Here is a 13558-nt window from a genome sequence, read left to right as displayed (position 1 = left end):
GCCACAATGCCCAGCTATTTTTTTGTTGCAGTTTGGCCAGGGCCAGGTTCAAACCTGCCACTCTTGGTATATGGGGCCAGCGCCCTACTCACTGAGCCACAGGCGCTGCCCAGAGACCAGTAATTTTATTTTATTTAAAGACAGAATCCCACTGTATTGCCCTCAGTAGAGTGCTGTGGTGTCACACCTCATAGCAACCTCCAACTTCTGAGAATCCTAGGTGATTCTCTTGCCTCAGCCTCCTGAGTAGCTGGGACTACAGGTGCCCGCCACAACACCTGGCTATTTTTTTGTTGTTTTTGCAGTTTGGCTGGGGTGGGTTTGAACCCGCCACCCTCAGTATATGGGACTGGCGCCCTCCCCACTGAGCCATAGGCGCTGCCTGAGACAGAGTCTCTTGCCCAGGCTAGAGTGCCATGATATCATATTAGCTCACAGCAACCTCAAACTCTTGGACTCAAGGAATCCACCTCTTGGGTAGCTGGGACTACAGTTGCCTACCTTGACTTCCAACTAATGCTATTTTTAGTAGAGATAGGATTTCACTCTCCCTCAGGCTGGTCTTGAACTCCTGAACTCAAGGGATCCTCCCACCTGGGCCTCCCAGAGTGCTAGGATTATAGGCCCACCACACCCAACCAATTGGTTGATTCTTTATCTCTGTGTTAGGATTTTTGTTTCTTCTTAAGTATTTAAAAAGAAAAAGTATGAATCTATATGCCTTTTGGTATCCTAAATCTGACATTAAAATCTAAGTTAACTCTGGCTTGGCACTCGTAGCTCAGTGGTTATGAGTCAGCCACATACACTGAGGCTGGTGGATTTGAAGCCGGCCTGGGTCAGCTACACAACAATGGCAACTGCAACAAAAAAATAGCCAAGTGAGGCACCTGTAGTCCCAGCTACTTGGGAGGCTGAGGCAAGAGAATCACTTAAGCCTAAGAGTTGGAGGTTGCTGTGAGCTGTGATGCCCTGGTACTCTATAGAGGGCAACAGAGTGAGACTTTGTCTCAAAAAAAAAAAAAAAAAAAAAAGAATCTAAGTTGTTTGTTTTTGTGAAGTTTTTTTTGGCCTTGGCTGGGTTTGAACCCACCATCTCCAGTATAGGTATATCGGCCCTGCACCCTACTCCTTTGAGCCACAGGTACCACCTTAAGTTAACTCTTTAAATACTGAAATAAGGATTCTGTTCTTTTTTTTTTTTTTTTGGAGACAGTCTCATTATGTCACCCTCGGTAGAGTGCTGTGGCGTCACAGTTCACAACAACCTCAAACTCTTGGGCTCAAGCGATTCTTTTGCATCAGCCTCCCCAGTAGCTGGGACTACAGGTGCCAGCCACACCTGGCTATTTTTTGTTGCAGTTGTCATTGTTGGTTAGCTGGCCTGGTTCCGGATTCGAACCCACCAACTTTGGTGTATGTGGCTGGTGCCGTAACCACTGTGCTACGGATTCTATTCTTTGTATATACCTCACCTACCTTCTCCTACCTGGTTGGTTAAGTGCCAACAGATAGTCTTTCTCTGTGCCATAAAACTGATAGCAGCATGAGTCTCTGACTCCTTTTATCCGAGTGACCCAGTTATCCCCATGTCTCTGTCCAGGCTCCTGTCCTTCGAATGGTGGAAGGTGATACCATCTACGATTACTGCTGGTATTCTCTGATGTCCTCAACACAGCCAGACACCTCCTAGTAAGTAATGTCTTTTGCCTCCCTCCTGTCCTCCCCACCCCCAGTTTAGGGCCCTCTTAGGAGAGTCAGGGGCTACCAGGAAGCTTAAGGGAACTTAGGTGGAGAAAGGCTCAGTGTGCCTTTCAGATGGGAGCTGAGAGGGCTGGTCAGTTGGCTTCCTCCCCTTCCTTTGACAGCACCAGGGCCTCAGTGTTCATGTCTCTCTCAGTGTGGCCAGTAGCAGCCGAGAGAACCCGATTCACATCTGGGATGCATTCACTGGAGAGCTCCGAGCTTCCTTTCGCTCCTACAACCACCTGGTATGGACCTCTAAACCAGCCCCAGTGCTCTTCTTGGCCCAGTTCCCCTTCCTTGAGGACAGCTGAGGCTTTGCAAGGTCTGTTTCAGCCCTTTCCTGCCCCTAGGATGAGTTGACAGCAGCTCATTCGCTCTGCTTCTCCCCGGATGGCTCCCAACTCTTCTGTGGGTTCAACCGGACTGTGCGTGTCTTCTCCACATCCCGACCTGGCCGAGACTGTGAGGTCCGAGCCACGTTTGGTAAGCATCTGTGCCTCCAAGGGAGTATGAAAGGGACAGGTGCTGCCATCTGCACAGGAAGATATGTGAGCCAGGAGGCCACCTGCGGGATTTTGCCTCTTCTTTAGTATGGCCTTCATCTTTAGTATGGCCTTTGAGATGAAGCTGATTCCATTTTCCTGTAGGTCTTCATCTATCCATGCCTTTAAGGAAAAACTGGGATTTAAGAGGGATAAAGTAGAACTTGGGCATTTAGGTTCTTTGAGAGGATAGAAAGATCTGGGGATTTTTATCCTATTTGTGACAAACAGGGTAGGGGAGATGTTGAGTCCCAGCAGCACATTGGTACTGGGATAGGTGACAGAGGTGATTCTCTGCTTGGTCTGGTTAATACCAGGTGCCATTCCCCACTCCCCACTTTGTTCCTTTCCTCTCTAGCAAAAAAGCAGGGCCAGAATGGCATCATCTCCTGCATAGCCTTCAGTCCAACCCAGCCCCTCTATGCCTGTGGCTCCTATGGCCGCTCCCTGGGTCTGTATGCCTGGGATGATGGCTCCCCTCTCGCCTTGCTGGGAGGGCACCAAGGGGGCATCACCCACCTCTGCTTTCACCCTGATGGCAACCGGTTCTTCTCAGGAGCCCGCAAGGTAGGAGACACATCCTGAGAGCCCAAATCTGGCAGGTAGTAGAGCAGGAGCCGGGATATAGTCTGGAATGTGTTGAAGGGTAGGGGATGGGGGAAGAAAATCAACCTAAACTAAAGGTGTGCCTTAGACCTTGAGGGAGGCAGGGATGTCCCAGGGCCAGGGCACAAGTCCAAGGTAATGTTCTGTGTCTTCAGGATGCTGAGCTTCTGTGCTGGGATCTCCGACAGCCTGGTCAACCACTGTGGTCTCTGAGTCGAGAGGTGACCACCAATCAGCGCATCTACTTTGATCTGGATCTGTGAGTGCTGTGGGCTCCTTCCTGCCCAGGGCCCTGATGCCCCCCAGCAATGTCAGAGCCCAAGTGTAGAGCCCCATCCCCTGGTTGAGGGGCTCTTGCCCCGGGGGTGATGCCTCTGTGTCAGCAAGTCTCTTTTCTCTCTCCTCTCTCTCAGGATTGGACATTTCCTAGTGAGTGGCAGCACTACTGGGGCTGTGTCTGTGTGGGATACCAGCAGGTCTGGGAACGATGGGAAGCCAGAGTCCGTGCTGAACTTTCTGCCTCAAAAGGACTGCACCAACGGAGTGAGGTACTCAGTTCTGTTCCACATACCTTGGGGCTTGGGTTGGGGAAGAAGGAAGAAGGTGAGTCCTGGAGGGAGTAAGAGTAAGCATCCTCGTTTAAGTTGCTGACAGTTGCCCCATCTCTCCTTCTAGCCTGCACCCTAGCCTGCCTCTACTGGCCACTGCTTCTGGTCAGCGTGTGTTTCCAGAACCCACAGAGAGTGGAGATGAAGGGGAGCAGGAGCTGGACCTTCCCTTGTTCTCCATGCGTCAAGTCCACCTTGAATGTTGCCTTCAACTCTGGTGGTGTGGGGGGGGAGCAGATAGTAGTGTCCCCAGTGATCACCAGGTGGAGGAGGGACAAGGAGGTATTGGGGGAGGTGAGGGTGGGCTTATATAAAGAGTTTTTATATGATACTGAAGTCTTCGTGTCTGTTTGAGGAGGCAAATGACTAAGGTAGGGATGGGCAAGGAGACTCGTGGGCTCCCTTGTCCAGCTGCAGTGAGGACTGGCATATTGATCTTGAAAGCTGGGGTTGAGAGGTGGGACTAGGCAGGAGCCAATGGGATGGCTGAGCTTGGTGTGAAGTCAAGCGGGTGGGGGTGGGGCTTCATGCCATTGACTGGTTGGTTGCTAGGCAACTTGGTAAACTGAAGGGGGAACCTGTTTGAAATCTCACTCCCAAGGTGGGGGCAGCAGCGGTCAGGGTGAGCAGGGCTGAGCAGGAGTGGCAGGAGCTCTGTGTCAGACTGTTGGGTGTGACCGTGTGAGACTGTGACAGACAGTGACAGACAAGATGCCTGCTCCCTCATATGAACACTATTTACCATCATTCAGCAGCAGAGGGACACAGCTCTGGGGGAAGTGGAGCAGGAGCAGTCCCTTCCCCTGGACTGCCCCAGGAGGCAGATAACCCAGTGGCCAAAGTCAAGGACACACATGAGAGTAAAGGTGCAAAAAAATACAGACGTCACATGCAGGTGTGGCTGTGAGACACAGGACAGGCTGAGGGTCTTAGTCATTTAGCAGCTGTTGCTGGTCTTGTTTCTCCATTTCAGGATTGGGGGGTGAGTGTGGCATCTGAGGTAGTGACTCCTACCTCTCGCCCTCCCTCCCCTTTCTAAACACTGAGAATGGGGGGACTTTGAAGAGATACTGTCAGCAGGGGATGAGATTTTGGATCTGGTAATCAAAGGCAAGGGACAAAAGGCCTGTGGAGGCTTGACAGGGAAGGAGAGGAATGTTGCCCCTGCCCAGAGGTGCTGAAAGCCAGGTTCTTACACCCAAAAAGGCAACTCCTCCCTTCCCCCAGGATAATTGGAAACAGCCCTTCCTGCTGCTGGGGTTTGGGGTTGTAGGTACTCCCTTTCTCTCTCTCAACCCCACTTCTCCCCCCGCCCCCAAACATCTAAGAGGAGCCACAATTTGCTTCCTAATCTCTTGCCTTTCACCTGACCCACAGATAACAGTAAAGGGTCCTGGGAACTGTGACAAAGAACCCAGGAGCCAGAATTGAACAGTCTAGGTTTGGTTTCCAGCTGTATCCCCGACTTCTGTGTGACCTTGGGCAAGTCATGAGGCCTCTGAGCCTCAGTTTCTTAGTCACTACAATGGGATCATTAGCTCTGTCCCTCCCACTTCACACAGTGGTGATGATCAACTCAGTCGCACTTTGTGAAGTGCCAAGCCTTCAAGGTTATTTTTCTCTCCAGACCTTCTGGGAGCAGCGGTGGTGTTTTGGGGTAGAGAAGGTGGCGGCTGCGGGAGCAAAAGGCGTGGGTTCTTCTGGGTGGAGAGGGCAAGAACGTTTCTGGATTCGAGAGGACGATTCCAACCACTCAGGCGACCCAAGGGCAGGAGGAGAGACGAGCAGAAACTCAGCCAGAGACCGAGACCTTGGAGAGACAAAAGGGGCGTGAGAGACCGCGCCATGGAGTGAGGCGGGGCAGCGGGCGAGGCGGCCAGCGGGCGGGAGGTGCGCGAGGTGAGGGAGGTGTGGGGGGCGTGGGCCGTGGGATGCTGCCGCCGGCTCCAACTGGAGCTCCAGCTCCGGTTTTTCCCTCCGCCATCCTCTCCCCCTCCCCGCCTCTCTTTTAACTCCCCCCTTCTGGGCTCGGGACTGGTTTCCTCCCTTAGCCCGCTGCCCTCAATCCCGGCGAAGCTGGGGCTTTGGCTCGGCGGCCCCTTGCTCGCTCCCTCGCCTGGCTCCCCATGCTGCCCCCACCCGGACCACAGCTCCCCCAGTCCCCTACTTAGGCTGGGTTGCAAATCCCAGGGTGCTGGCGTGTGGGCCGAGGGGCATAGGGCGCCTGCAGACGGCCCCTGAAAGGGCTCTGGTGGGGCTGAGCGCTCCTTAGCCGGGGCGCGGGCAGAACAGGAAGCGGGTCCGCGTGGGAACTGGGGACATCAGCCACCCAGGTGGCAGGGGCTGAATAGCCAGGCAGCCCAAGCAGTCACCCTAGGGGCGAGCGACTTTGGGGGAGTTGGTGCCCCGCCCCCTCAGGCCTTGGCTGGGTCATGGGGGCCCCCCATTTTGGGCCAGGGGGTGTGCAAGTCGGGGCCCTGCTGCTGATGGGGTTTTGGGGGCTGGTGTCTGGGCTCAGCCTGGAGCCTGTCTACTGGAACTCAGCGAATAAGAGGTGAGCAGCTTGGGGCCAGATCTTAGGGCAGCGGGTAGGGAAGCTTTGGGGACTTGGGGGCTGGCTTCCCTGAGTAGGGAAGAGGCTGGAGGGAAGGTGCTGGTGCCCCGGTTTGAGGTGATGGGTTACTAGAGAGAGATGATCTTGGGAGGTAGACTCCCGGGCCCCACACGGAGCTGGATGTGGGTGTTGCTATCCATGTGTCAGGAGTTTGGAGACCCCCAAAGGGGCAAGGATAAGAAAGTTCACGGGTAGCAGGGAGGGCAGTGCAGTGGTTATTTGGATCTGTGGGAGACTGTTGTCGGGGCTGGGCCTGGAGGGAGCCTGGTTAATATCAGCTCTCAGGAGAGAGCTGCTGAGTAGGTGCTGCTGAGGTGCGGAGGGGAAGGGCAGGGTGCCTCCCTCCCCAGCGGTGTTGGAGATAGAAGGCAAGGGGGCTCAGTCTGGGGGGCTCTAGGGACAACTCCAAGGGTCTTTGACTCTCTTCACAATCGGTCTCCCAACTCTTGCCCACAGCAAGAGGGTGGGTGAACCTTTAACTGAACTATTTCCCAACCAGAACATATTCTTGCCTTCTGGTGTAGGGACTTCTTTCTATAAGAAGCCTCCAGCTCTCTCAGGTCCCCTTCTTTCCCTCTGCATCTGGAGTCCTGAGGACTCCACTGTCCCCTCCCCCATCTTTGCTTCAAACTCTTCCATCAGACCCTAGGTTTGGTGGCATGCTTGTTTTGCTCTGAAAAGAGGCCAGAGGTCAGCTGAAACTTCAAGCCACACAGAGTAGGATAGAACCTTTGGGAGGTCATCTAGGTCCCTTGCCTACATGCAGATCCCACTCCGTTTGCAAAAGAGTTCTTTCTGTGTATTGAAAAATTCCTGCTTCCCTGGGGAAGCTGTCTGAGGCTGTGGAAGGGTAGGTTTTGGAGCTCAGCAAATCCTTACTCTTAATCCTAGTTCTGCTGCTTTCAGCTATGTGGCCTTGGGCATGTCACTTAACCTTACTGAGTTTGTGTCCTCAATTCTAACTGCTATTATGAGGATTAGAGATAAGGCATTTGAACCTATTATGTGTTCATTAAAGGAGAACTAGGATTATTGTTCTTTCTCTCTTATACTTCCCAGCCTTGCTCACACTTCTCTATCCTGCCATCATTCCAGTCTCTCTTTGGGAATAATCTCAATGTCTTTTCTGTATTCATTCTCCTGGCTGCAATTTGAGTGTCAGATGTGTAGCTTGAGGATATAAATTAGGCTTATTCTGATAGGGTCCAGAAAAGGGCTTTAGGGTTTTCTGGGAGCTTTTTTGGATTTGGGGTGGGAGTGGGTCACTTGGGAATCTGGGAAGATACCAGCAACAGTGTCCTGGGACCATATCATGAGACCCTGTGTCAGCTATTAATGCATAGTAAGGAGCTGCAGTAGTTGGCAAGTTGTGGCTGTGCTGGGCTGGTGGATGTCTGGGCCCACTGGTCCAGAAGATGTGAAGTTGTGTTGTTTGTGGTTGGAAAAGTCAACTTCCTCAATTCCAAAGCAATAGAGCACTTTTCCTAGGAAGTCTGAGACACAGGGTCGGGGATACTGAGCAGGGGAATGACCAAGATAGCAGGCTTCCAGACCTTGGTTCCCATTAGCCCCATTTAGGGTCATTGACAAACCAGACATTTGCCTCCTGTCCTATTACCTGGCTAGCTTGGGACACTGGTCTGGATCATCCTCCATACTCTGTCTCCCACCCCATCCTGCCCCCTTTACCCTGAAATCCTTAAAATTCAGTAGTGGCTTGGAGGAGGGGAGGCTCTGCCCCCATGGTTGAATGCCATGGAATAGTGAAATCACCTGGGAGGGGTGGGCTGTGTGGTTCCAGAGAGGCCAGCTCCTTGGTAACTGGCATCCTGTTGCCATGGCAACGGGGCTAGTGATGGAGCGGGAGATGGCAGTGTGCATGTGGTGAGGGCGGGCTGAAGAGTACATTTGGGCACACCAAGGGGCAGGAGACCTCTGAGCCTGGCTTCCTGCTGCTTCCAATGTGAGCTCACAGAGTCTTTGGTGCCTGCTCTGTAAGAACAGACTTTGCACTCAGACAAAGGCAGGCAGGCAGGCTGGAGCTGGAAATTGCCATCCTGGAGGGTTGTGGGGTAAGGAAGGGGAAGCTCTGGGGGCCAGATCTCTGACACCTCCTCCTCCTTGTCCACCTCACCTTGCTCCCCATAGGTTCCAGGCAGAGGGTGGTTACGTGCTTTACCCTCAGATCGGGGACCGGCTAGACCTGCTCTGCCCCCGGGCCAGGCCTCCTGGCCCCCACTCCTCTCCCAATTATGAGTTCTACAAGTTGTACCTGGTAGGAGGTGCCCAGGGTCGGCGCTGTGAGGCACCCCCTGCTCCAAACCTCCTTCTCACTTGTGATCGGCCAGACCTGGACCTCCGCTTCACCATCAAGTTCCAGGAATACAGCCCTAACCTCTGGGGCCATGAGTTCCGCTCACACCACGATTACTACATAATTGGTACTGCCAGGCAGAAAGAGGGTCAAGTGGGGAGCTGCTCCTGAGATGGAGGGTGGATGGGGGAGGGGGATCCTGTGCCCTTGGGAGTGGGCACTTCAGGGAATAGGGATAGAATAAGGGCCAACTGTGGAGTGCCAACTTCTCCCACTGGCTTTTTTTCTCCCAGCCACATCGGATGGGACCCGGGAGGGCCTAGAGAGCCTGCAGGGAGGTGTATGCCTAACCAGAGGCATGAAAGTGCTTCTCCGAGTAGGCCAAAGTGAGTGGGACTGGGGACACCTCCTGGGAGCTGAGGGAGGTTGGGCAGCACCATGACAGTCTCAGAGCAGTCGTGTCAGCTCCTCTTTCCTGGGTCATCCCCATCTTCAGGTCCCCGAGGAGGGGCTGCACCCCGAAAACCTGTGTCTGAAATGCCCATGGAGAGAGACCGAGGGGCAGCACAAAGCTTGGAGCCTGGGAAGGAGAACACACCAGGTAGGAAGCAGGGCCAGCCCCTGCCTTCCCCAGCCTCCTCTGCTCTCAGAGCCCAGCTGCCCTGCCTCCACCCTCTCTCTCCCTCTTCAGTTTTGGGGGTGGTGATACAGGAAAGAGGAGAAGAGAGGATGGGAGGGTGGGAGGGGAATGGAAGCCAAATGAGGAAAAGACTCAATTAGGACTAATTAGCCAAGTCAGTGCTTCAATCAGTGCTGTCAGAGAAGTGGGGAGGACTACGTGGTGGGAAGCTGAAGGGCTGGACACCTGGATTCTGAGTGAGGGCCTGGCAGGGAGGGGAGGTGGGGTCCCCAGGGGTCCTGGGCACTGCTGGGGAAGCCCATGGGGACCCCCAGGGCTGGGTGTTCACATGCCCAGGTGGCTCCTTCAGTCCCTCCCCCTCTTTCCTCCTTCACCCCTTCCCTGCCAGGTGACCCCACCAGCAATGCAACCTCCCGGGGTGCTGAAGGCCCCCTGCCCCCTCCCAGCATGCCCGCAGTGGCTGGGGCAGCGGGAGGGCTGGCGCTGCTCTTGCTGGGCGTGGCAGGGGCTGGGGGTGCCATGTGTTGGCGGAGACGGCGGGCCAAGCCTTCGGAGAGTCGCCACCCTGGTCCTGGCTCCTTCGGGAGGGGAGGGTCTCTGGGCCTGGGGGGTGGTGGCGGGATGGGACCTCGGGAGGCTGAGCCTGGGGAGCTAGGGATAGCTCTGCGGGGTGGCGGGGCTGCAGATCCCCCCTTCTGTCCACACTATGAGAAGGTGAGTGGTGATTATGGGCATCCTGTATATATTGTGCAGGATGGGCCCCCCCAGAGCCCTCCAAACATCTACTACAAGGTATGAGGGCTCCTACTTGGCTCTCCTGAATCCAACCCTTCTTGGGGTGTTCCTCCAGTTTAATTCCTGGTTTGAGGGACACCTCTAACATCTCCTTGGCCCCTTTTGCCCCACCAGCTCCTTTGTTCCTCCTGGCTGTTGTCCTCTTCTCCACTTTTAGGGTTCCTTAAGATTCCACTGCACCACCTCCTGCCTCCCATTTGGCCATGGGCACCCCTCTTTTTTTCTTTGTTCCTGGGTTCTGTTCCCTTGGAGAGAGGGTACAGGCTCAGCCTCCTCCCTGACCATGAAGCAGGTCCTCCTTACCTACCCAGAGCTAGGGGCGGGAACAGTCTGTCTTTTGGTTGGCACCTCTTTTCTTTCTGCCTCTCACTGTTTTTTTCTTCTTTCCATCTCTTATCTTTCTCTCTCTTCTGTCTCTAGGTCTGTTCTTCTTCTCTAGCACCCTCCTCCCTACACCTCCTTTTATCCTCTCGCCTTCTTATCCTGTGCCTCTCCCATCTCCTGGGTGGGGTGTCAAAGCATTTCTGCCCTTAGCTCTTAGCCCCCCTGTGACCTCTCATCCCAGCTACTCTCCTCAGTCCGCCAAAAATGGGGGCCTTACAGGGAAGGCACTGGCATTCTACCCCCACTCAGAGCATGGGCAGCAGGGCCTCCTCCTCTGCCCAGCCCCAGGCCTCAACATACTTACACCAGCCGTTTGGGGTGGTTGGGTCATGACAGCTACCGTGAGAAGAAGTGTTCCATTTTGTCCAGTGGCCAGCAGCAAGATATGAACCGGTCAGGACATGTATGGACTTGGTCTGATGCTGAATGGGCCACTTGGGACAGGAAGAGACTTGCTCCAGACAAGAAGTGGCCAGGCTTGGACAGAAATGGCCTGGGAAGTGGCAAAAGCAGTGCGTCAGGAACTGGAAGTGCCTTCATCCAGGACAGGAAGTAGCACTTCTGAAATAGGAAGTGGTCTGGCTGGAACTCCATGTGGCTTAGTGTTGGGGATTGGGGGTGGGTGGGAGGTGGATGGTTCTTATTCTGTGGAGAAAGGGGATAGGAAGAACTTCCGGTTTCAGGAGGAAGCGGGAACTCACTGACTGTAAAGAGGATAGAGGTGGACTGAGGGAGACTTTCCTAGTATTCAGTGGCATTTCCTAGGATCTCCCTTCCCTTGTGCTTTGTGCTGATTTTAGGACAGCTAAGATGACTGCCATCTGCTGTGGCAGGCCCAATTTGTTATGTTCTTTCCTTTCCATATCCCAGTATAATCTATGTTATCAACATGACTACCCCAAGAACCCATGTGTTCTCCACCTGTAACCTAGATGCCTGTCTTGTTCATCCCCTCCTTCATTTCCTACTCCCTTCAAACTCAACACAGCTCCCTTCTTAGTGACCAAAATAGTGGCCTACTGCCTGGTCTAGCTGACAGTAGTACTTAGCAATGGCTACTGTTTCCATAGTGACCAGCTGATACCTGTTCCTACCCTCTAGTGCACAATTGGTTGTTGCCTCAGTTTCCTCCAAGCTCAGTTTAACTAGATCAAAGCTGCCTTTGGCAACAAGTTGGCCACCTCAATCACCAGCCAAGATGGTTGCTTTGTCCACCAGAGATCAAGTCATCTCTCTGGTGCTATAGTTCCCAGCTTCCCTTCCTGATTTTTCTAATCAGTCCTTTTGGGGGACAGGAAGTTGATTTTGCCATGGTGGCGGGGTATGCTGTCACCTCATTAGTTTACTGTAAAAGGGAAATTTGAACAACAAAAACCAAAAAAAGAATAAAAAACTTCAAAAGTTGGCAAGAAGTTTGGAGAATGTCTGGACATGAATTGGGACAAAAATTAGTGGTTAGAATGACTTTTAAGCTGAGGGTTAGATTTCATGAAACCAAGGGGAGTGGGTAGAGACAGGGTAGCCTGGAATGGTGATGTGGGAAGTGCATGGGGAGGGGAAAATGGGCTGAATGAGGAGGCTGGGGAAGGTAACCACCTCTATGGGATGGAGAGAAGAACCCAGGCAAGAGTTGGGATTGTGGCTCAGTGCCTATGGCTCAAGTGGCTAAGGCCACAGCCACATACACCTAAGGTGGTGGGTTCGAATCCAGCCCGGGCCTGCCAAACAACAATGATGGCTGCAACCAAAAAAAATAGCCACATGTTGTGGCAGGCGCTTGTGGTCCCAGCTACGAGGCTGAGGCAGGAGACTCGTTTGAGCCCAGGAGTTGGAGATTGCTGTGAGCTGTGATGCCACGCACGGCACTTTACCCAGGGGGACAGCTTGAGGCTCTGTCTCAAAAAAAAAAAAAAAAAAGAGTTGGGGTTGTTTGCAAAATTATTTTCACCCATGGGTACAGTCTGAGTGTCTATTCCTAAACCAAAGCATTGGACAAGGCTAATTGCACTAGGAACAAAGTGGTAAGAATATGTTCATGTGTTATGTCGGTTCCCTGCATCCCTACCTCTGACTTGGGGAGTTTTGCTGTTGGGGTCTCGTGGGGAGAAGGGATGTGGCTGATCATTAGAAAGTAAGAAGAACTCAGTGACCCAGGCATCAAGCTGCCTCTCCCCAGGCTCCCTGTATACCCATAAACCAGGCTCTTCTCTAAAAAACCCAGGTGCCCAGCCCCCTGGACTCAGCCCTATTCTCCACCCACAAAAGCAGCCGTCAGGAGCATCACTGGAGCGAGTCAGCAGGGGTCACAACCTCTGCCCTCCCCGCCCCTCCTCTGACTTTAGATCCCCTCCTGCTGTCTCCCATCTGCCTGGAGGTCAAGGGGTCCCCCTTCCCCTCTTCTGTCCAGTGGGAGTCCCTCCCCCTGTCTGAGCAAGATGCCTGGGTCCTGAGAGGTGTGGGCACTGCAGGAGGGGAGTTGTAAACTGGGAGGCCAGGTGCTGGGCTCCTACCTTCTGAGCCCATACTGGAGCCGCCTGAGGTGAGGAGGCTTGAGGGGGGTGGAAGGGCTGGTCCTTGCCCCTTAGTGGGGGTTGGTTGTCATGGCAATATCCCCTTCTTCACACAATGGGAAGCCCCCCTCAACCTCCCGCGTGGATGGAACCAACAGCCCCATCGCTGGCTATCAGCCTCAGGGACTTGGCAACCGTCACTATGGCAACTCAGAGCCCAGCAACAGGGCCCACTGAGAAAGGGAGGGGTCCAAGGCTGGGGCAGGGTGGTATGTGAGGGGGCAAGGAAGCTGAGGGACACTCTTCCTATACATACATCTAGAGGCATAGGAGGAGAGACAAGGGAAAAGAAGTGGGGATAGTCTCCATGATAAACAAACACCTCACCAAAGCAGCCAAGATATCAGAACATGCTGAGAGACAGGAAGACACTTGGGGACAGATGCACAGCTGGGGAGAGGAATGGCACATACTGTATAGCACCCTGGGACACACCCCCTCAGAGCACTGGCATCCAGAGACTCCCCCAACCCTCTGGCATTAACAACACAAGACCTACAGCCTTTCACGTAAGTGGTGACTTATGCATCTTTTGAGCTATTTGAAAATGCCGGTGACTTCTGAACAAAACAATACATGCCATCCTTTTTGTTTTCTGAGTACAAATGCACAAACACACCCTTACGGTAACATCTACAACAGAACAACCATAGGGGCAGGAAGACATTTATTTGTTCATTTATTCATTCCTTCAACAGCATGTATATATTTTTTTTAGTTCTTTTTTTTTTTTTTTTTT

The 13558-nt window shown here is 53.4% G+C and overlaps 2 protein-coding genes across 3 annotated transcripts in view; both read left to right on the top strand.

Moving 5' to 3' along the window:
• WRAP53 (WD repeat containing antisense to TP53) overlaps positions 1–3833 on the top strand; it is a 15914-nt gene extending 12081 nt beyond the window's left edge. For both annotated transcript variants that reach the window (XM_023514003.1, XM_003791137.3), the window contains 7 exons: positions 1604–1692; positions 1901–1991; positions 2097–2229; positions 2647–2855; positions 3050–3153; positions 3308–3442; positions 3570–3833. In XM_023514003.1, coding sequence (XP_023369771.1) covers positions 1604–1692; positions 1901–1991; positions 2097–2229; positions 2647–2855; positions 3050–3153; positions 3308–3442; positions 3570–3816 — 1008 coding nt within the window. In that variant the 3' untranslated portion in view covers positions 3817–3833. The remainder of the gene's footprint in view (positions 1–1603; positions 1693–1900; positions 1992–2096; positions 2230–2646; positions 2856–3049; positions 3154–3307; positions 3443–3569) is intronic.
• Positions 3834–5934: 2101 nt separating this feature from the next.
• On the top strand, positions 5935–9868 carry EFNB3 (ephrin B3). Its single transcript, XM_003791134.2, has 5 exons — positions 5935–6056; positions 8265–8557; positions 8724–8816; positions 8927–9031; positions 9459–9868. The coding sequence occupies exons 1-5, from the start codon at positions 5935–5937 to the stop codon at positions 9866–9868; spliced, it is 1023 nt and encodes a 340-aa protein (XP_003791182.1).
• Positions 9869–13558: the final 3690 nt, after the last annotated feature.

The sequence above is a fragment of the Otolemur garnettii genome, unplaced genomic scaffold (assembly GCF_000181295.1).
Source record: "Otolemur garnettii isolate 467f Iridium unplaced genomic scaffold, OtoGar3 scaffold00046, whole genome shotgun sequence".
NCBI classification, from domain to species: Eukaryota; Metazoa; Chordata; class Mammalia; order Primates; family Galagidae; genus Otolemur; species Otolemur garnettii.
This window is presented reverse-complemented; position numbering and strand designations above follow the sequence as displayed.